Consider the following 23,006-nt stretch of genomic DNA (forward strand, 5'->3'; position numbering starts at 1 on the left):
GACCCATTGCTGCCCCTGTGAACTTCACACATATTTCCCACATTTAGGGACAGACAGCAAGAAATAGTACACCAGAAAAATCATAGCCCCTTAATCCCCATGGAACAACAAAAAAGATGGTTATTAAAAATTAGGTAAAACACATGGAAATGAAGCAAAGTGAAGCTTGACTCTCTTATTTGTTTCCCAATGGCCCACCACTACAATAAACAAGGTATAAAGAGACTAATTTCTCTTTGATCCAGTGGTATGAATAATGGAGAGAAGGTAGGGTACCAGCAAGTCAAAATAGAAGATATGAAAGTTAGAAAACAAAAGGGAAGTTTGAATTCACTGAGAATAAACAAGAATCATTATGTTGATTGATAAAGGGGAAGAGAATTGTGAGGAATACCAACAATGGTATAGTGGTTGTAAAAATGGCCCTAAATCCCCACATTTACCTACTGAAGTCCATTTGAAAAGTGACATTGCAGCTCATCTGATAAAGATGAGAATATGACTTTCTACTTTTGAGTTTGGACTAGCATTGTGACTTGCTAGTTGGAAGTAATGAATCGAATAAATAGCTCTTTTACTTGGAAACCTGACTTCACAAACAGATAAGCCTACTGTAGATTGAAAGACGAATATGGAGAATATCCCAGTTATCCTAAACAAGGCCATTCTAGATCAGCCAGTTTGATAATCCCTTAATGTATAAAACAGCCAAATCAAGATCAGCAGAGTCCCCGTGAGAAATGACAATGTCCTAATCCCCAGAACCTGGGAACATGTCATTTCACACAGCAGTGGGGAATTAACGCTGCAGATGGAATTGATTTTGCTGATCCGTAGATAGAAAGATTATCCTGGATTATTTGGGTGTGACGAGGGTGTTGCAATGTAAGAGCCACCACTGTTATCTTTGAAGGTAAAGGAAGGGGAACATAAACCAAGGAATGCAGGAAACATTTAGAAACTGGGAAAGGCAAATTACTGGTATCATATCTAGAGCCACAGAAATAGGAACACATCCCTGATAACACCTCAATTTTAGCCTCTTGATAGACTTCTGAGCTAAAGAACTGTCAGATAATAACTGGGGTTGCTTAAAATGCTGTTTGTGATAATTTTTTCTAGTAGTCACAGGAAACAAATACAGTCACCTACCCAATCTGTCACTGACCACAGACGAATGAATAATCAAAGCTGACCAAGACGAAATATCCAGCTGATCTGTAGACTTATGAGCAAAAATAAATTATTATTTTAAGTGGCTGAATTTTGAAAGGGTTTGCTACATATCACATAGGTAGGCATGCTTATTGAATGAATTAAGCTGGTTGTAGTTACTTTAAAGTGTGAAGAGAAATGATTCTAGGGCTGAACTCTGAGGAATAATAACAATCAAATTGCTAAGAAAATTGCAAGATAAACTGCAAGGAAATAGCAAAAAATAAGTTTAAAAAGGAGAGTTGGATGTTCTGAGAGCAAAAGGATTTTACTCATAAGGATACCTGAAACACTAAAAGACAACCTTTGACAAAGAATTTATGGATTAGCACAAAGAGTACCGAACTTGGGCAACAGAACAAGCTGAGTTCTCAGCCCTAACTCCCTTCTGTCTCTGCTCCACTGTGAGACAGTCATGCAATTTTGAAAAGACTGGCTGTATGTGAGTCTAAAGGGAGGACCATGGGGAAGGTCCATGGGAAATGGTAGCTTATTTACAGATCTTTATAAGAGAGAGGAACTCAGCTTTTATAGGCTCTTAAAATAGTCCCTGGAAATAAAGTCTAGGACTTTGACTTGATGGAAGAAGAAAAGTTGTATTTCCTTCTAGATGATGTGCTATGTAGCTTTGAGGTCTGGGATTGCTACAGCCATATTGCTGTCATGGGAGAGTTCTAGCTGAAGACAAAATAGACACAGAAGGAGGTCCACATGAGAAAATCTCAGAAACATGGAGCCAGAACCCTGGTCAAACTGTGCCTGAAACTGCTTTCTTTAAATTAAATGTATTTCCTGAATTAAGTACCTTCTTTGACTTTATGATACCTGCAGCTTTCTGGCTACTAATAGAGTCATATAACTACGAATTTGAATTTAAATTTCTGGCTTACTAACTGTGTAACATAGGAATTCAACATAATACTCAAATGGATTGGTATAAAGAGTACACAAACAATGGATGATGCTTCTTTGCATTTCTTTGTATTAGAAAATATTATGTAAAAAAAATAATTGACTATCATAAAAGGGAAATAGATATTGGATTGGATTATATGAAATCTAAAATGCCTTTAGTTACCCAGAGTAAAAGGGCAAAGTTGGATGTGAGAAAGCCATTTAATAGCTACATGGAACAAAGGACTAGATTCAGGGATAAAAGGCAGGTTATGTCTCTATTTCCAAGGTCATCAAAAATACTTTAGCTATTTTGCTATGAAATGTAAACGTGTCTCTATACAATTTTTAACAATTTGGTACATAGTAAGTGATACGTGCTTTTACTATAATCATCATCGTTATTGCTATCTTTGAAACAAGCTTAAAGGATACCTAAATCAAGCATTTTAAGATGAGTCCTGATTAGATATGAAAAAGCTATTCATGTAATAAGATGAAAATGAATAATAAAATCAAGGGAGAGTAAGATCTTTGTAAAATCAGTGTCTAGTTGCACCAATAATGTGATTTTCTAATAAAATAAATAATAATTGCATTTCAAGAGACTCATCGTTAATCCTTATGAAATGTTATATGGTTTTGAGCCCAAGAAACTCATTCACGTAGAAGTAACTGACGAAGGTTGTGAGGGTTTTTTTCTAAATTCATAACGATAGAACACTTATTTTCCCTGCTGACTCATGATAACTAAGCAAATGAATACTACCTCTATTAAAGGCAGTGCAACAGCATGTGGTGTTGGCCTTTTCTCTTCAAAGGAATTGAAGAAATGATAGTGCTAGAAATCATGATAGCTTTAGAAAAAGTAGAGAAAGCAGTAAGGCTAAATTATATTTAAAAGTCCTTCCAATTTTGTAATTTCATAGCTTTGAGGAGGCAAATCACTAAGCTTCCAGTCTTAGTACCTAGAAAAATAGATGCGAATCTCACAAATGGCTGAATATCTAGTTTTACTCTGAAAGGCACCAGTTTCAACATTGGGTTATGTTCAAAATTCTTCATTCAATCTTTAATTCTTAAATTTTAATTGTCTAGAATGGTCCAAAACAAAAGCTAGAAAACGAAACACAACTAAACAATTACCACTGCTTTCATCACCTTCATTAATAACTTAACAGTCTTATTTATTTACTTTTAAAAATAGAGTGTTTTATAATAAACACACATATTTCTAAACTGTAAAATGTTAATACACATAGCAACTCATCAGTTAAGTTCCATAAGTAATAACCAGTGAAGTATTTTAAATATGAACATACTATTGATGACAGAAAAAATGGACTGAAAATTTAGTAAGTATTAGGCTAAGGAGAATTTTCATCTTCAAATGTCATTTACTGGTGTAAATTTTTATTAAAGTAAAAATAGATAAATTAAAAAACAAATAGATACTCTAAATTCATGTACTTTAAAATAAGCAAATAATCAAAGAAGAGAAACTGCACTGCTAAATTACTACTTCACTTATATTTGGTTCATAACAGAAATCTAAATGAAATTATTGCACAATTCGTAATTTAATCATCAGTTTGCAACATAGTTCCTGTCCTAAGGCCTTTTAAACTTGAAAATTCAATAAAATTCTCTCTTTTCTTACTAAAGGAAGAAAATTTGTGGAAACAAAGATAAAAAGTAGACACTCAACGTACATTTTGTTTAGTGTAAAAGATTTCACATCTTCAAAAAACTTCCCTAAGGTAGACACTTTTTCTGTTACAGAAGATATTGATGTCTTGGTGTCAAACTACAAAACAGGTAATTTGCTCTGATTCTATTTCAATAATGTAGCAAATGGACTGCAATTTAATAAAATGAAAATACCCCCAAAAGACAAATAATCAAGATATTTCTTTTCTCATTTTGTTTTGTGTAGATATATCCTTGAAATAAGTCATTATCAGGAAAGATTGATTATGCTGATATTAATTTATTCAAAGAAGTCACAGCCATTTAAATAGATTTAAGAGGAGCTGCAAAATGCCTCATCATCTATTTTAATAAATGCCAAAATATACTACAATTAAGTGGGCTTGAGTGAATCCCTGAACAGACATGTACATGTGATAAAGGAGGCAAAACAGAAAAACAAGGGTGAATTCCACCAGTCAAAGCAACATAATGAATTTGATGCTATTGTTATGGTGTTTAGACCCCATTGTCATTAATTCTTAGTTGATTTATCCACCTTTATTCTTCAATTCTTCATCAATGGGAAACAATAATCACCTAAGAACAGCATACTTTCAACTATTTTGTATCTTCTAGAATGCTCACTAGAGAATGATGAATTCAGGAAGTGATGAATAACTACTTAGGGTTTGAATACATGGTGATCAAGTTCAGAAAAACTACATGTACAAATTATTTTTACAGGCAATGCAAATATTCTAAATAAACCTTATTTAGAAGCTCAGAAAGAACTCATGTGTTAGCTTGATTGAAGCATCATTTTGCATGTATGGGTTCACTATTGTACTGCATCTATGCTAAGAAAATTACATGATGCCTGGCCATTGGGAATGCTATCCAGAACTACAGTCTCAAAGATGGATAGGGCTTTTCAGAGTGAGGCTTTAAACAGACCAATGTTCTATGCATATCAATTACAATAAGCATATCTTTACACAAATAGGTCTGTAGTTTACATGCCAATGAGACAAATGATTAAACAGTGTAATATCTGACTGCCTGTGATTCTAAGCTGAAGAACAGGAATGTTTGATGTTTCAAACAGAAAGTGGATTGTTGACATTGTTTCTGTTGAGCTAGCAACCAGAACTGACAGAAAGGAGTAGAGTTAAAAACTAATTTCCAAGTGAGCAGGGAGTATAGTCATTAGATTAGAGAGACAGGGCATAGTGTTTAAAAAAGAAAACACTTCTAGTGCAAAAACACTGTCAGCAGGCATTCTGTAGAGAACTTTTGGAGAAAGTGGCATCAAGCAAACCTTATCAAAGGTTGTCACCATTTTCTTAGACAAGAGGAATAGGAAATGAATATTTGAATGCCCCATAAGTACATATTTTTTCTCAAAATGTGGTCAAACCCTGCATTGGATTCACCAAGCTCTATGTGCTTGTATGTGTGCATATGTGCTTGCTAAACTATGCAGATTCTTGTGTCCTCCTTTGGATATACTACGTTTTAAGTTCAGAATATGGACAGGAGAATGCATTTTAACAAACATACAGGTATTTATTAAACACAAAATACTGTACATAAGCATTAAATAGCATAGTTAATATATGAAATATATCTCTAGAGTGCATTCAGTCATTCTCGATGAATTCTTTTGTCAAGATTATAGTGACTGGAGAAGAGGGATCACGAAAATACACAAGGGGTGGGCCACAGTGGCTCAGCAGGTAAGAATGCTTGCCTGTGATGCCAGAGGACCCGGGTTCCATTCCCACTGTCTGCCCATGTAAAAAAAAAGAAAATACACAAGCCAGTAAAGGAGCAGACCTAAAATAGCCTTATTTCAGAATTCAGGAAAATCTAAACCTATGAATTATAATTAAGGTTCCATGTCTACTCCCTTATGTTAAAGGAAGCACCCAACATAAATTTTTAAAAAATGCATACATTAAACATATATATCAAAAATACATACACACTAACATCACTATAAGTATCTACAATTAAAGCACTGATTTGAATAATGAAGAAACCATCGACCTATGGGAAGATGGTAGTGTAGGGAAGTTCAGGACTCATTTCTCCCACCAAACAACTATTAAACAGGCAAGAACTGTCTGAACAACTATTTTCGAAATTCTGGAAGCCAGCAGAACACTCGACAGCATCCAGGGAAGAGCAGGTAGAAGAGGTTGATAAATGACAGTAAAATAAAACAGTAAATTCTTCTCTCAGTGAGGGGGCTACTGGCGCCCATTCCTCCGCTATCATGGCAGGCCAGTGTGGAATCCAGGCACTGACTAGTGGCTGATGACAGAAAAGGACATAACAATTCTCTTCCACAAGAACAGTAGTGGTCGTGGCTCGTCACTGATTTGATTAGTGATATCAGATCATAGGCGAAAGCTCTAAGTGTAGTCATTGTTTCAACTCACTATGGACAAAGGCGGTGGGCAGCTATTGCTTTAACCTGCCCAGGATAGGGGTGATGGCGATGGCAGTGGACACTGAAAGCCTGCACTTCCTCAGGGCTGCAGGGGACAGTTTGCTGAAGGGCTGCATTTGCTGGGTGGGCCAGGAGAGCTCAGGATTTGGAGAGATGCTGGTGAAGTTCTTGGTGCCCATTTGATTCTTAACCAAGACTCTTTGGAGTCGGTCTGTGCACCTTTCATGGGTCCTTGGCTCTGATTCAGCTGGGAAAGATTAGCTTGGAAAAGTCCTCTCCATTGTGCCTTTCTCCAAGAATTCGCCCTTCAGACAAAAGCATCTTGAGACAACAAAAGGAGTGTCTATAGAGATAGAAAGTTTGGTACAAATGCCTATCAGCTTCAAACACCAGGGAGAGGGAGGTCTGTCTCCTGGAAAGCAGCGGAGACAATCAAACTCCTGTAAACTGGAGAACTTCAAAACACCTAACAAGCAAAACACCAGGATAAGATACAGTCCCAGAAAGCCAGGGAAAACCTTACGTGCTGCATTCACCTTGGAAAGACTTTCCTATTGGGAGGGGCTGAAGCTCAAGAAAAGTCTTATGAACAGCTGGTTACAAAAACAAGAAACAGACATCACCGGGAATAAACCCCAGAATTAACATTAAAAAACATTAAAATGTAAAATGTACAACAAAGAAGTACAAGACAAACAAAGGAACAAAAAATGATGGCCCATCCTAAGGAAGAGGATAGAAACCTAGAAAATACCAACAAAGACGAAATGTGGCATACTAAACAAAGCCTTTAAGACCACAAGGTTAAAAAATGATCAAAGAGACGAAGAAAAATACAGAGAAATGATTAAAAGAACATCAGGAAAACAATGAGCAAGCAAGAGGAGATGCTTTCTAAAGAGATAGAAATTTTTTTAGAAAAGGATCCAAACAGATCGCTGGAGTTGAATACCATAGTAACTGCAGTGAAAAATTCTCAGGAAGGTTTCAAGAACAGATTGGAGATGGCAAAAGAAAGAGTCAGTGAACTTGCAGACAAGACAACTGAGAAGAATCAGGCTGAGAAGCAGAAAGGAAAAAAGAAATAGTAAAAGTAAAAATAGTCTTAGACATCTCTGTGATACCATCGAGTGCAACAATATATGCACTATGGGATTCTCAGAAGGAAAAAAGAGTGAAAGGGCCATAAGGAATATTCAAAGAAATGATGACAGAACATCAAAAAGTAGCAAAAGACATGAATTCAATTGGGAAAAAACAGTGTCTTCAATAATTAGTGCTGGGAAAACTGGAAGCACATTGAAACTAATAATAATAAAGGAGGACCCCTACCTCACCCTATTTAAAAAACAAACTCAAACTCAAGTGAATGTGGTAGAAAAAGGAAGTTTAGAGTCATGTATGTCACCAGAAAGGAAGTTGGAGTTTAAAACACAGCAACGTATAACACAATGAATCTTGTGGTGGACAATGCCTGTGATTAACAGTACAAATACAAAAAAGTTCTGTCATGAACTAGAGCAGGTGTATGACACTATCATAAGGAGTTAATAATAGAGGAGTATACGGGGAAAATGTACCTGTTGCAAAGCATGCACTATAGTTAACAGTAATATTGCAAAACCCTTTCATCAACAGAAGCAAATATATCATACCAATAATATGGGTCAAATTACAGAGGGATAAGGAGTCTGGAAGAATTAGAGTTTTCTTTTTGTTTTTATTTTTTTCTGGAGTAATGAATATGTTATAAATGTGACGATGCAGAGCTGTATACACAACTACATGATTGTGAACTAGTGATTGTATGCTTTGGATGTTTTTTATATGTGCAGATGTAATCTGAACAAAATTTCATTAAAAAACCTCAACATACATTAAAGACCCAATCAAAAGAGCTAAAACTATCAAATTCCTATAGGAAAAAGTAAAGGAACATCTTCAGGATCCTGTGATAGGCAAAAGTTTCTTAGCATTTCTACCCAAAGCACAAGCAAAAAAAGAACAAATAGATTAAATGGAACTTCATCATAATTAAAATCTTTTGAGCCTCAAAAGACTTTATCATGAAAGTAAAATGACAACCTATGCAATGGGAAAAAGTATTTGGAAACCACATATTTGATAAAAGCTTAAAATCCAGCATATATAAAGAAATCTTTCATCTTAATAACAAAAATGCAAACAACTTGATTTAAAAAATGGGCAAAAAACTTCAATAGACATCTCACAAAAGAAGATATACAAATGGCCAGAAAGCACATGAAAAGATGCTCAATATCATTAGCCATCAGGGATATGAAAATCAAAACGACAAAGAGATAACATTTCACACCCATTAGAATTCCTGTTATTAAAAAAAGGTGTTGGAGAAGATGCAGAGGTATAGGGACACTCATCCATTGTTTATGGGTCTGTACCATGGTGCAGTCACTGTGGAAGAGAATGGAAGTTCCTCAGAAGGCTAAGTATAGAACTACCACAAGCCCTCGCAATCCCACTAGTAGGTATATACCCAAAATAACTGAAATTACGAACTCGAACAGATATTTTCACACCACTCTTCATAGCAGCATTATTCACAACTGCCGAAAAATGGAAGCAACCCAAGTGTTCATTAACCTGAATGGATAAATAAAATGTGGTGTATACATAAAATGGAATATTATTTAGCCAAAAAAAGGAATGAAGTCCTGATACCAGTGACAACATGAAGGAATCCTGAAGACATCATGTTGAGTGAAATAAACTATACCCAGAGGACAGCTATTGTGTAATTTCACTGATTTGAAACTTTAAAAATAAGCAAACTCACAGAGTCAGAATCTTGAATATAGGTTACCAGGGGATGGGTTAGGGATAAGAATGGCAAAGTAAGAGTTAAAATGTACAGGATTTCTATTTGGAATGATGGAAATGTTTTGGCAATGAATGGTGGTGTTATAGCACAACACTGTGAATGCACTTAACAGCACTGGAATACATATCTTAATATGACTGAGAAGTAGAAATATTAGGTTTTATATATGCTAACATAACAAAGATTAAAAAAAAATCCACACTCAGGGAAGCCTAAATTAAACCGTGGACTTTAAGTACTAGTACAATTATAAAAAATGTATTATCAACTGTAACAAATTTCCACACCAGTGCAAGGTATTTGTAGTGGGTTGGTCTATCAGAATCCTGTATTTTATACATGATTTTTCTGTAAGACTACAACTTCTCTATAAGAGATACATACATTAAAGAAATAATGAAACCATTAAATAATTCTTTCAAAAATTATTTTAATAATCACAAATGCTGGTCCCTGACATGGTCCCCAGTGAAAGATTCCAGAAAAATAGATAGTAGAGAAAATATTTATAGTGCCTTGTGCTCAGATTAATGCTAAAAGAGGCATCCTTACACTGCAGAGAAGAGAAGGCTTTCTAAAGGAAGTAGTGGTATGAATGGATCTGAAAACAGCTGTCTAGAACAATGATATAAGAAAGAAGATTCAAGTAGATTAAATAGCATGGAAAATATTTACTAGTAATTCAGACCATAATAGCTCTAGAGTTATAATTTTTAGTTCAGATTCCTATTTCCTCACTTGCTAGTTTTGTGATATTGGATAAATTACTTCATATCTTTAAACTTTAATTTCTTCAACCTAAAAGTGGGAATAAGGATAGTATGTCATAATGATATGTGAAGATCAAATGAGATTCCTCTTTTTTGCATAGGAATGTGCACATAATGTGTTTAAACATGGTAATCATCAATGTTTTGTCACTGTTACCACAATAAGTTTAAGGGAGCAGAAAGAAGATAAGGTTCCCAAAGTGCCTTTTGAACAACCAAATGAGTCTCTTTTAAGAATTTAAAGTCTGAACCAAACATGAAATTCAACCAATTCTACCACATTGGCTAATACTTACTAAATAAACCAGAAATAAATTATTGGCCTACTCATCGAAATAGAATCTTCTCTATGTTTTCAAAATGCAAATAACCAGGATAAGAAGCCCAGAACTTGAATCGCACATCATAAAGCCAAGTTCCAATGTAGGCAGGCAGTTTCATTTGGCAAAATTCAAACATTTTTGTTGCTAGCCAAAATCAGAATACAGAATTCAAATCTGGTCATAGAAACATCTGTGTGAGATCAATATAGGGATATTCTTGATATGTAGCTAAATGAATCATTTGCCAATTTTTATTTTCCTTAGAATCTACAATAATTGATCAAAAGCACATTCATCTACAAATTAAAATGATGTAGTTAACCAAATTTCTACTTTTCCCAAGTGCATTTTGATGAAAATCAAAATCATGAGTTTATTTTCTGTCTTCAAAGTATTCTCTGCTTCTTTCGCTCTTACTTCAATGCTGTTATTCTCTTGTTATCCTTTTATGTTATTGCTTTGTATATTTTATGAAATTTAGAATAACTTCAATATTGTTCAGAAATCATTGAGAGCAGTGATTTTCCTCACTGGAAAATGAGGTTTCTTAGTTTATCCTTCTGGGCTTGAAGTTGTTGATTTTGTTATCTGTTGTGGCCCTAGGCATTATTTTTAACTCTTAAATATTTTTTTCTTTGACAATTTCAACTTCACCAATGAGTTTGTCTAGATAATACTAATGAAGTCTGAAACCGTTTTATCCCGTGGTTTCTTCCTCGGGAAGAATAATACTCACACTATTTTTGACATATTATGAAAATTTTCTTAAGCACTACTCTCCTAACATTTCTTAATCCCTTGTTATATGCCACACATTACACTAACTGTTTTGTAAATATTAAATCATTTAATCCTCATAGCCATCCTATGAAATGGATAGTTTAATTTTCTATTTTACAACTGGGAAAACTCAGGCACTGGGACGTTTAAGAAACTGACTCAAATCACTCAGCTAGTAAGTAGGAGAAACAGTATTAGAACCAGAAAGTCTGGCGCTACGGTCCAGATTTTTTACCAATATATTAATCTACCAATAATATGCAAGAAACACATTCTCTTGTTCCTGAATATTTCATTTTGGGAGACAATAAAACTACAGAAAGTAGGAAAATAATAAAAATAATCTTCTAGTTTCATTGCATCTTTTCTTTTTCTTTTTTTTTAGAAATTAAACTGCATATATTGGATTAAAATGAATATATTAGAACTTTTAAAGAATTTATTATATAAGAAAGAAATATAAACTCACTAGAAAACCCAAGAATTTCAATTAATTTTATTCCTTTTCTAAAATTCAGGCTTTAGTAAAGTACTATTTACATATTCACCATTTATATAATGGCTAATGTTTGACTATTTAAGTTTTTAAGCAATTAACTCATTCAAATTTATTTCCCATAATTTTTCCGTTCCCAATAGTTCTTCACTTCCCTAAAATGTCTATTATTTTCCCCCTTCGTATATTTGTTTTTCTTGAACATGAAATACACTTTTAAAATTATTCTTATCAGCTTTGGTACTATTAATCATATTTTAGAATGACCATAAACTCCCACTAACTCTAGGGTATAGTTTTTCTTGAAGCTTTTCAGTTTTAATTGACTATTAAAATATGTGTAAAAAGTGACATTAGGGCGGGCCGCGGTGGCTCAGCGGGCAAGAGTGCTTGCCTGCCATGCCGGAGGACCCCGGTTCGATTCCCGGCCCCAGCCCATGTAACAAACAAACAAACAAACAAAATATAATAAAATAAGAAAATGTTAAAAAAAAAAAAAAAAAAAGTGACATTAGATTTCAGAAAGCTTCTTGTAAAACTAGACTCCATAATATCATAATGGTTGGAAAAATGTTTTAAATACCATATAAATATCCATAAATTAATCATTTACTCACTACCCTTGGCAGGAAATTATTTCCATTTGTAGAATCCTCAGCCAGGGTTAAGCTAATCAATTTCTGTTCAATTCAATGCAAAATTTTTCATTTGATCAAGTAACTATTTTTTTCCTTGTGTTTTTTGAATCTAACTTTGAATATGGACAGTTAGTACATGTGCTGTGAGAACAAAAATGTGTTACATAAATCAAAAATTGCCAGAGCAACTGTTGAGGCCAATTACAAATAAAATAGATGTACTTTTCTGAAAACAATCCTTAGAGGAACATGAAATCAAAGTTAAACTTCATAAAACCATGAAGGAAGTTTTATATACAAAGCACAAAAGACGCAGGAAAAGTTCCTCAATTTAATGTTTGAAAACATTCAGACATTAAAAACCAACTACTGCAGCCCCACTCTCAGTAACACTGCTACTTAATAAATACTAATAATGGTGGCATAAATCTAAGATTTTTTCGGAGCTACTTGAAGTTAGCAATTTTTGTGGAAACTGAGACTTGGTCTGGATTGTCAGGCTCAGAGAAAAATCTTCTCCTTGAATTTTTGTTTGGTAGGTTTGCAAGGATTCTCCAGGCTATGTACCCTGACAATTTGGAGAAAAGCAGCAGCCAAAAGCCAACAAAATGTCTGTTCTGAATACAAACATTTGCTTTATATGTTAACCATGCCTTGATTAGCTAGATGAAATTCATCTTTCTTGACTAGTTACTAAAGGGTCAAGAAACACACTTACAGTCTGAATAGGCCATTAAGACAAAGACAACAAGAACAACTAATAACCAAACATACCATTAAAAATAAACAAAGTCATTTCCTATATCTAATTCATCAGAAAAATCTTTCCAAGTTAAAATTATGCAAACTAGAGAGCTTTCTCCCAAAGGAATAAAATACTTAGTGATTATTCAATATGCTCTCAATTTTAAAAAAGATTTATACATAAAACCAGGCAAAGTTGAAGGATGTTACATAAGAAACCCGAAATTGTACATTTAAAGCCATTATTTTTCTGAAGTGGGAGGAGAATTCACATAGTGGACATCTGTGAAGTCCAGACTCTTTGATGGAAGATCTACATATCCTGTTATTGCCTGAAGCCAAGTCGACACTGAGAGAAAGTTTAATATGACTATACCTGTCTGACTTTTTTGGGTACTTTTATGAGTTCCCCTTCATGTTGGGCGTAAATGGAGAAAACTATAAACAACTAATTGGAGAACGTGGCATATATGTGTATACTGTTTCCTCTCAAGGAATTAAAAAAGTGCCTGCAGATATGTATTCAATATGGATAGGGCTTTGAAGAATATTCAGCATGTTCTACAGGTACTTTGGCATCATCTGGTTTATTCTTGAGTACTTCTTTCTGCTCTATCAATCCGAGACAACCTCAAACTCAACTACATATTTCTTATTCCCAAGAGACAGACACACAATTTACCTAACATATGCCACAATTCAAATTTTTTTGGATGAGACTTGATTATCTACAGCATTTCCTTGTCAAGTGGTCATTCCACAACCTACAAACTTATATTACTATTGTACGAACAAACTGATTCAGTTTGGTCAAACACATCTTACTTCATTTATGAGTACTGATGGCAAGGATGTACTCACTTCTAACTATATGGATCAAAGCCCACTTGAGTTACTAATGAGATAGCTAGCAAGTTTATGTCCATCGACTGGGAGTTGTGGCCAGGGAGCAGGGAGTAGAAGAAAGTTTTAACTTTGAGGATTTTTATTGCCTTTATCTTCCTTTCCCCAGATGTCTGTTGTTTGAAAAAAACAAGTTTTAAATTACTCACAGGCTTTGAATGGGCCATGCCAAATGGTAGACTAAATTCCTAATTCATTTGTAGTTTGCTTTGGTTTTTATTTTACAAGAAAAGAAGTCTTTTATATTGATTTGCATAAAGGTGAAAATATTCAGGGCAGATATGAGGAAATCTGTATTTCTGCTGAACTGATTGATCTTTATCACTTACTCCCTAATAATCCTTAGATCACAACATGGAGCACAAATGTGGTATAATGTGGTTGATTAATAATTCATAGTTATTCCAATTTTGAGAAATGGATTTAACAATGAAAACATCATTTCAGACATTTGTTGTTATAATAATAACAGAAATAATAAGAAAATAATGTTTCAATCTGCCAGCAAAATCCAGCTAGGGTGCCAAACAAATAAAAAAAATAAATAAATACGTGCTAAATTAATCTAACAAAAAACTTGAAGGGAAACACAACAATAAAAATGTATATTTGAACTATACTGATTTCAAGTATTATTTTATATGCAGTTTAATTTTTTTGCTACAAATGCATTTGTGCCAGAAATTCATTTTTAATGAAAAATTCAATCAAAACGTATTTTTTCTTCCATCCATCCATCAATGTACTTGCTAAAATAGCCTTTCTTATTTTTTAGTTACTTTTTAAAAAAAATGTGCTTGGAGATACATGTTACATTCTGACCCTCTGATATATGTGACGTTCTCACACTGATCTCAACCAGCGTAGTCCTTAGCTGTGGAGAGAATTCACAGAGCTAGGCCTGAGGTATCTACTCAGGTTGGACTTAGCACTTACCTGCTTGATTTGTGGTTACATTTACAGACACATACTGTCGGGTTCCTGGGCTCTGGTCGGACACTCCATTCACTGCCTCAATCTCAAAGGTATAGTTTGTGTGAGCAAGAAGATCCACCATCATGACAGAGGTATTTTTCAGGCCGATTTGCTGGGGCAGGTACCTGACATGCCCTCCACACTCATCACACACACCTGCATGGGAGTTGCACTTCTTGCATGCAATATAATATGACACATCTTTCCTTCCACCAGTGTCAGCAGGAGGAATCCATTCCAGAAAGACACTAGTTTCATTAACATTTGAGATGGCATTCCGAGGAGCTGAGGGGGGTCCTGGTGTGCAAAGTAAAGTGAGAAAAACATATTTTAAGATAACATAATTAGGCACCCTTCACCCAATCAATCCCTGGACTGAAAGAAGAAAAGATAGAGTTCAGCCAATCTTTTAAGTAGGAAGGAAGCAAGAGTCATCAATTTGTAATAATCTTTGAAAAGTCTTGTTACCGTTTTGTGGGTAGGTAGGTGTCTATAATAGGTAGATAAATGCCCTACACAAAAGACTTCTCTCAGAATCATTAAAATACTAGTTCACTGAAAAGAGATGACTTTTTTTTAGCATGCATAGAAATAATTATGGAATAAAAATATGTATGGATAAATAATATTAGATGAAAGTTATATATTTTGAAAATGCCAAGTAAATCTCTTTGGGGATGGAACTGTTTACTTCTTCAGTGATAATAGTCTCTGCAATCTAGAAAGTAAATAAGGATGCTCTACTAAGCACTGAGCACAGGTAAAAACAAGATTCTTCAGTTGTGGTTCTTGAATACAAATTCTGCAGCTAATGAAAACAACCCTCATTTATCTCAAATCAGATTGCATGTCTGTTTGATAACTCACCAACAATTTGAATACACTCCCCTCCCCCCCCACTTACGTGAGGGAAGAACTAAGATTTAAGTGGTTGGTTTACATTACCATCTGCAGTAACACTTCTTTCACTGTTGATTTTGCTTTGATATTATTACTCTGTAAGTTATGAATTATACTTAATTGAAGGACAGGAATTTATGTTTAAGACAGTCATTAAAATCATTATAATGTGGAGAAAAGTTTTCAGTTCTTGAAGGATCACAGAACAAATTTCCATCTCCAAAACCTCACAGCAATAAGGAGGGAAATGTATTCAACTAAAATGTATACATAGAATCATAAAGTCTTAACATATTATCTGTTTAATTTCTTAACTTAAAAATGCATTTCCTAGGTAATTTAATTTTAATATATATTTATAGTAATGCCATTAAATAAAGGAAATATATTCTAGAATCATCTTATTTTAATGGAATATTTGCAATAATATTTTAGGAATGAAATTTGCACCTAGAATTGCTTAAAAGCTTCCTCAGGGAATACGTGACAATATTCAATTTTGTATAGTATTGTAACTGTTCCTGAAATTATAAATCAGCATATTAAAAAGAACTAAATTTATTGCACAATATCTAACTCTATAGTCAATTTTCAATTACTTGGAGTTAAAACTGCAGCCAGTTGTTAATGCTGTGTGATCAGATGTTCTCAAAATGAAAATATAGTTATATTTGTTTCAGAGACTTATTTAGCAAATCATTCCTGACAGGGAATAAAATGGAATATGGTGGTAACTGAATGATTCATAAGCAAAAATTAAGCTGCTTAAGTCAAACTCGCTTAGTTCACTTAATATGTATTCTCTGTTCTAAATATAGAGATTAGCATTGATTTCTACCTAATATTTATTGAGTCATAACTGGTGTGGACTAAATTTAAAAGTTATAAGAATCCTACCTAACATTGAATGTTTTAACTGTCTGAAATACCATTTAAATTAAATAACCAGTTAACTAAACTGATGAACTTTTTGAGAAAAGAAATGCCACACTGACTTTATTTATGGTTGAATCTTGGGAGTATTTTCGCTCATTCAGCTGCATACAATTCAATATAAAGCAGTCACTTTAAAGTAGAAACGATTACTTAAGATGAACAAATACTTGTTATTTTTTTACTATAATCTTTAGTTTATTAAACAACGAAAAGTGACAGAGAAAAAGAAATTTGAGGTCAAAATCGTACAAGTTTACTTCTGAGACAAATATAAAATATGTCTGGACTATGTCTAATTTAGAAGATGTCAAACTTCTCTTCTTCTCTTTTGGTTTTATTATTTCCAACTGAAATGTACCTGTATTAAATATCTTGCTTCTAAACCTGTAGCAATGCATTGTAGGTTTTTTTTTGTTTTTTTGTTTTTTTTTTTTATCTGCTGACTCTGCTACTTTTAGGCCCTCAATTTTTGGTTGGGGAACATACTTCTAAAGTCAAGCTGAAACTCAAATTTAAGGGAGGCTCTAAAGTAGAGATAAAAAATGTCTCAGACTCATGTGTACTCAAACAACAATGTATTGAAACTTTATTGCCTCCCTAATAGGTGTACTAATGACATGCAAACCAAAGTAGATCTCTGAGAAATACTCTTGATTTAAGCAGAATCATGAAAATCTTGTTTTTAATTTCCGTTCCATCTTTTTTCCTGTGGGCTTTTAAAATTCTGTTTTCTAACACACACACACACACACACACACACATATATATCTTAAATACATATATTTATTTATTTAAATATATATTTAAAGGCCTAGTGTTGGAACCATCAGTGCAATCATAAAGAGCAAAAGGGAGAGTAAAATTCAAGACCTTCATATAAACGTCAGTCAAGGAATCTGTTCAAGGGGATCATATACGTATTTTTTTGTACCATGAATGCAACTAAAAACAGGCACACACATTCACAGATTCATATTAGAGAGATCTTAAGCGTAAGTCCCAACAGTATTTTTAGAAATTCATAGAAGTCAGTTTTCTTTTGAGTCAAATCATTAGAAACTGACACACCTGGAAACAGAGGCCTGCCTGTGGACTCTGGTCCTATGCAGTATTTGCCACCATCACAGCCTTTCTCCCTTTACAAAACTTGGCAAATTTACAGAAAGAATTAAAGCTGAGAAAGAGAAAAATCATGCTTGGACCACATAAAGAAAATAATAACTAGAAAATTCATGAAATGTAAAAGATAATTCAAGACATGGTTTCCTTTCCTTAATTTGCCACTGCATTGTCTAGCCAACTTTATCTTCCATTTACATAGGCATTGTTTTGTTCCACGTAAACTAAATTCTAGTTTAATTCTCCACTACAACCGAAACACATCACGTTCAGTCATTGTTTATTTCCATTCAGTACGTATCCATGTGTATATGAAAATGTCTTTTACTCATTTGAAAAGCATTGTTTATAATTAGTAATCATCTATCTCATAAAGTCATCAGTCAAGATAAAAGAATGGTCTTTAGTAATGTACAGATAATTAATATCAATGATTTGATAAATTCTGAAAATATGCTAAATTGCTACTAAGTTCATATAATTTTAGTTTATTGTTAACATGATTAGGAAGGGTCTATACTGAATATTTATATATATATGCACATATATTTGTATTTAAAATTGAATAGTAAAATTCCAAAAATCTTTGTCAACATCTTTGAGAACAAAAACAGCTTATTGGGAACTAATAGCAGTAAAACAAGGCAGGCCATAGAAATTGAATGATGTGGGAGTAGATTCAATATTTTCCCTTTTAGTTTTCATTTTTGGTTGATTGGCTATAGAGATAGTGATTGTGGAAAACCCTGAAAATTTTGGCATCAAGCAAACCAATACATACATCTGTTTTCTTCCTAGAAATATAAGGAGCTCTAAAAAGACAAAAAGCCTTTTTATGTAGACGCATGCACTGCAAGAACTGGAATTCAACTAGAAATGTTTAATATTCATCTACTTTTATATTCATCTGATTTTATGAGCAGCAAATAGGTTATTAATAACAGTTAAGAACACTCAGTAAAGTGAAATATGGCAACTTCTTAAAAAACTTGGCTAAAAATTTCATTTTAATTTGACCTGAATCTGATTTGCCAGCCACAAATTCTCCACGTTAAGTGTGTCCTGTGTTCTTTGGTAAATAACACTCTTACTGGCCTTTGCAGCTTAGTGGATAAGCTTAGAACTAGAAAGTGAAGGTGCTTTTTACTGCATGTTTATGTGATTAAGAAACTGGCTTAGGGAGAAATAATAATAATCCTATTAATAATAATAATTAAATTTAGGGTGAACAGAGAAGTGGATTTATACAAAGTCATACGTTTGGCAATCATGGACACTAAAAAATTCACAACAAAAGGACCTGTTCCATATCCATATCTCCGAAGTTGAATATGAAATTAGGGAAAATGAATGTTTCTAATAGTGAGTGATAAGAGACTAAAATTTTCAATCCTTTTCCAAGGAGATTGAAATTTAGTGAAAACTGTATTGGGAAAGTTAAACATTATGCCTGTTTTAGGGGAAAATGGTAACAGGATGTAACAGGCTCCATCATACTCTTTCTTCAAACTGGTGAAATTTAGTATCACCAAATATCCATGGATTTCCTTACTTGTGCATGCCATTGAGGGTGGATCAGACTCACTCCTGAAATAATCCTTTTCACAGACACAAGAGGTTGAAGCTTCCTCATGGGTATAACTGTGAGGTGGACATTTGCTGCAGCTCTGGCTGTGAGGTGAGGCTTTGAAGAACCCAGGTCTGCACACTGTCAAAAGAAATAAGAGACTAAGCTTTTCCCTGGAACAGATGCTGTGCTTGTTTTGTGAATAATGATATTATTTTGACTTGTATATACAGATTACATATAACACACATCCTTGCATCAATTTCAAAAATGTTTCATAAGCTTCTGGATTATAAATACCAGGCTCATCATTCAGATAACTAAATATTTATTTAAGTATTTAAATTAAACATGTCTGGAATGTATATATTTTTATCATTTTTATGAATATTATCATATGAGAAATTATATTTATAAAATGAAATTACTTATATATATTTAAAACCAATTGGAGCTTTGAGTACAGTATTGATTTACTCTATTATGGCTACAACTTATGTTAAAGAAATATGAATTATTCCATATGTTCCTAGGATGGTATGGTATGCAGTAGGTATTTAAAAATTTGATACTAAATTAATGAATAAACTAATTATTATATGCTTAAAGCTTAACGCATTCTATTAGATTGGGGAGAATACTATATTGATTTCAGAAAGGGTCAGATTTTAGGCGTTTGTTTTACATTTTACTCCATTTTAGAACTTGATTTTTACTCAGTCAACATTAGACCATTCTAATATTAGTAATATCTATACTATACAAATAGTAATGATCAATAAAGGGTAGAAATTATATTATTCAATTTTATATTCACAATATCTATCACAGTGTTTGGATACTGTAGGCATTCAAAAAGTGTTATGTAATGCATGAATGAATGAATAGCATGGCACAGGAATTGTAATTAAATCATTTAAAATCTTCTAAAGTAAATGCTCTCTGATTATTTTTTAAGTATTTCTAAGTTGATGGTCAAGTATGCAAGTGCTTATGAAGTAAGTTGTTTTGTTCTATGGGTTCCCCACATTTTAAAACATCCAATCCTGGTCATATGTACCCTTCTTTCCCTGAAAAGCTAATAAAGCCAAATATCAATATTTTGACTGACCAGGATGGGCCAATTGAATGGCCCAAAACTGATGGTTTAATAACTTTGTAGAGCTTAGATTATCTAAAGTTAATCAACTCCATAACCTTTCAAATTCAAACTTCACTACATATATTTAAGAACATGTATTCAAGCATCAAGGAACATTTGCTTAAGCTCAAAGGCAAACTTGTATGTCAACTGAAATTTTTGATAGACATAGTGAATTGGGGCTAGTTTTCAGTTGCTATAAATGATTCAGGGTTTTAGTAATCCAAACTAAGACTTTCTGCCATCACCATGAATAATCAGGAATTTACAAAAATGAGGTCATACTTTCTTCAGTAAATCTAATTATAGCGATACTACAGACTTTAATGCTCTTCTAAATTCAGAGAGAATTGTTAAGGTATTTGAAAGATAAGAAGAGCTTTTTTGATAGTATTAAGGACATTCTTGTAGTTAAATAATCAGAAGAAGATTTAAATATTACTTTTCTTATAATAGGATTGCTATAATAACCAATACCATACTTAGCTATATTATCCAGTTTTTTCTTTTATTCTTTTTAGTAAAACCATTCTCACTTTAAATACTGTTTTCTTTCAGAGACATGAGCCATCAATCTATATGGTTTGCATATTCATTTAGCATTCATGAAACAAAAATTATTTCTTTTCATTTGAATGAGTACTTTTTAACTTAAAAACTTTATATGATATCATAAAAAAGCTACTATTTAACCTTCCATGGGAGCTTTGAAAATAACTTAAATAAAAGTTTAAAAAGTAGATAAATGTACTTCTCTGTTCAATAGTTCAACAAATTGTTTTCAGCAAATGCGGTTGGCCTGAATCTCTTCCTGGTACTGGGGTTACAGAGACAAACAAGATAGACCTGGCCAGGCCTTTATAAATCTTAAATGTGCTCCATGAATAATTATATATAAAAATATGCAGGAAAGAGAAGAGCAGGATGCCATGTGAGTGAATATTATTTCTACGGGAATGTCAAAGAACATTCCTTTCAGGAAGCTGAGCCTGCTGAAACTTTAGATAGGAAAATTATCTAATTTGAGTGAGAATTTGGTAGTGCTGTACAGGGAAAAGTCCTTTCAAAGAGCCACATGAATTGGAGAGCAAATAGTAACAGGAGAAAATTGTAGGGTAGAGAGATGAGGAATAAAGCGGCAGAGATGAGATTAGACAAGGAGCAGGATTCCAGGTCACAGATACCTTGCAAATTTTCTTAAGTATTTGGTGCTTTATTTTATTGGCAAAGACAGTATTATGGATTAAATTGCATCTCTATAAAAGATATGTTGAAGACTTAATCCTCAAATCTCAGAATTTGATCTTATTTTGAAATATGGCATTACAGAGGTAACTAGGCAAGTTTAAATGAGACCATGTTGAATTGGGGGGGGGGGGTAATCCAGTATTACTGGTTTCCTTATAAGAAAAGGAAATTTGGACATAGATAAGCAGAGGGAAGAACATCATGTGACAACTGAGACAGAGAATGTTGTGGATTGTTGGCAAGCCACTGGCCAGAATCCAGGAGGGAGGCATAGATCCGATAATTCCCTGCAGACTTCAGAGGAAGCATGGACCTGCCCACACTTTGACTTTGGAATGTTAACCTCCAGAACTATGACAATAAATTCCTCTGACAAAAAATAAGTTGAGGATAATGTAGCTATAGGAAACTAAGTTAGGGAGGCCACTGAAAAGTTTTAAGCAGGAAACTAGTAAGATCAAAGTGGTGTCTGAGATCATTTCACAGCAGAATAGGTAACTGAATGGAGAGTGGCAAGCATAGCCGCAATTGACCCTTTAGTCTCTATTGCACTGATTCAGAAAGAGTCATTGTTGCCTTTAAGAGTGGTACCAATGATAGTAGAGAAAAAGTAGGGGAATTCAAAAGATGCCATGAAGTAAAATTAATGCTATTTTTTTGATATGGGTCACATGAGTGAGTGGGAGATCCTAAGAATGACTGTAGCATGCTTGCTTGGTTTATGCTGCTTTGGGAAATGCTGGTGTCATTTTTCCCTGATGGAGAACACTAGATATGAAGCATATTTTGGGGAAAATGATGAGTAATGTATAAGGCATTACTTAATTTGAGGTGGTTTAGTAAGTCCAAGTAGAGGTACAAAGAGAAATTCACAAAACCGTAATTATTCATTGCTCTCAAATTGTGGCCCTAAATCCCAATGGTGCCTAAAACACTTAGTATTTCCCTTAGAAAGCTTTCTTTCCTAACATCGACAGTACTCTTCTGTAGCTTCTCCTCTTTCTTCAAACTCCTTATAAGCTCAGCTTTTCTTTAATTCCCAGCTGAGGAATTTGCCTGAGCTCTGAGAAAATAGAAGTCATCAGAAGGAACTTTCTCATTTTCCTAATTCCAAATCTCCAAACCTTTATGCAGATGTAATCATCTTTTTCTACCTTTCTTTCTGTCAAAATGGAAATGTGTCCCTGATCTATCAGGGGGAAATCTCTTTATTTGAGTTCCTATTTCTGCTATCTGAAACTAATCCTGCAAATATGTCCTATCCATTCAATGCTGTCTCTCTGTCTATTGTTCATTCACATTGGCCAAATAAAATTTTGTACAGATTTTCAATAGAAATAAAACATAGCA

The 23,006-nt window shown here is 33.7% G+C and overlaps 1 protein-coding gene across 11 annotated transcripts in view; it reads right to left on the bottom strand.

The window, feature by feature from the left end:
* EPHA5 (EPH receptor A5) overlaps nt 1-23,006 on the bottom strand; it is a 363,905-nt gene that overhangs the window by 150,262 nt on the left and 190,637 nt on the right. For 7 of the 11 annotated variants that reach the window (XM_077136996.1, XM_077136992.1, XM_077137001.1 and 4 more), the window contains exons 4-5: nt 19,253-19,408; nt 14,707-15,042 (exon numbers count right to left, since the gene is read on the bottom strand). The exons of the other annotated variants lie outside the window; for them this stretch is intronic. In XM_077136996.1, the coding sequence (XP_076993111.1) occupies nt 14,707-15,042; nt 19,253-19,408 (492 nt within the window). The remainder of the gene's footprint in view (nt 1-14,706; nt 15,043-19,252; nt 19,409-23,006) is intronic. 11 annotated transcript variants of the gene reach the window in all.

The sequence above is a fragment of the Tamandua tetradactyla genome, chromosome 19 (genome assembly GCF_023851605.1).
Source record: "Tamandua tetradactyla isolate mTamTet1 chromosome 19, mTamTet1.pri, whole genome shotgun sequence".
In the NCBI taxonomy this organism is placed as follows: Eukaryota; Metazoa; Chordata; class Mammalia; order Pilosa; family Myrmecophagidae; genus Tamandua; species Tamandua tetradactyla.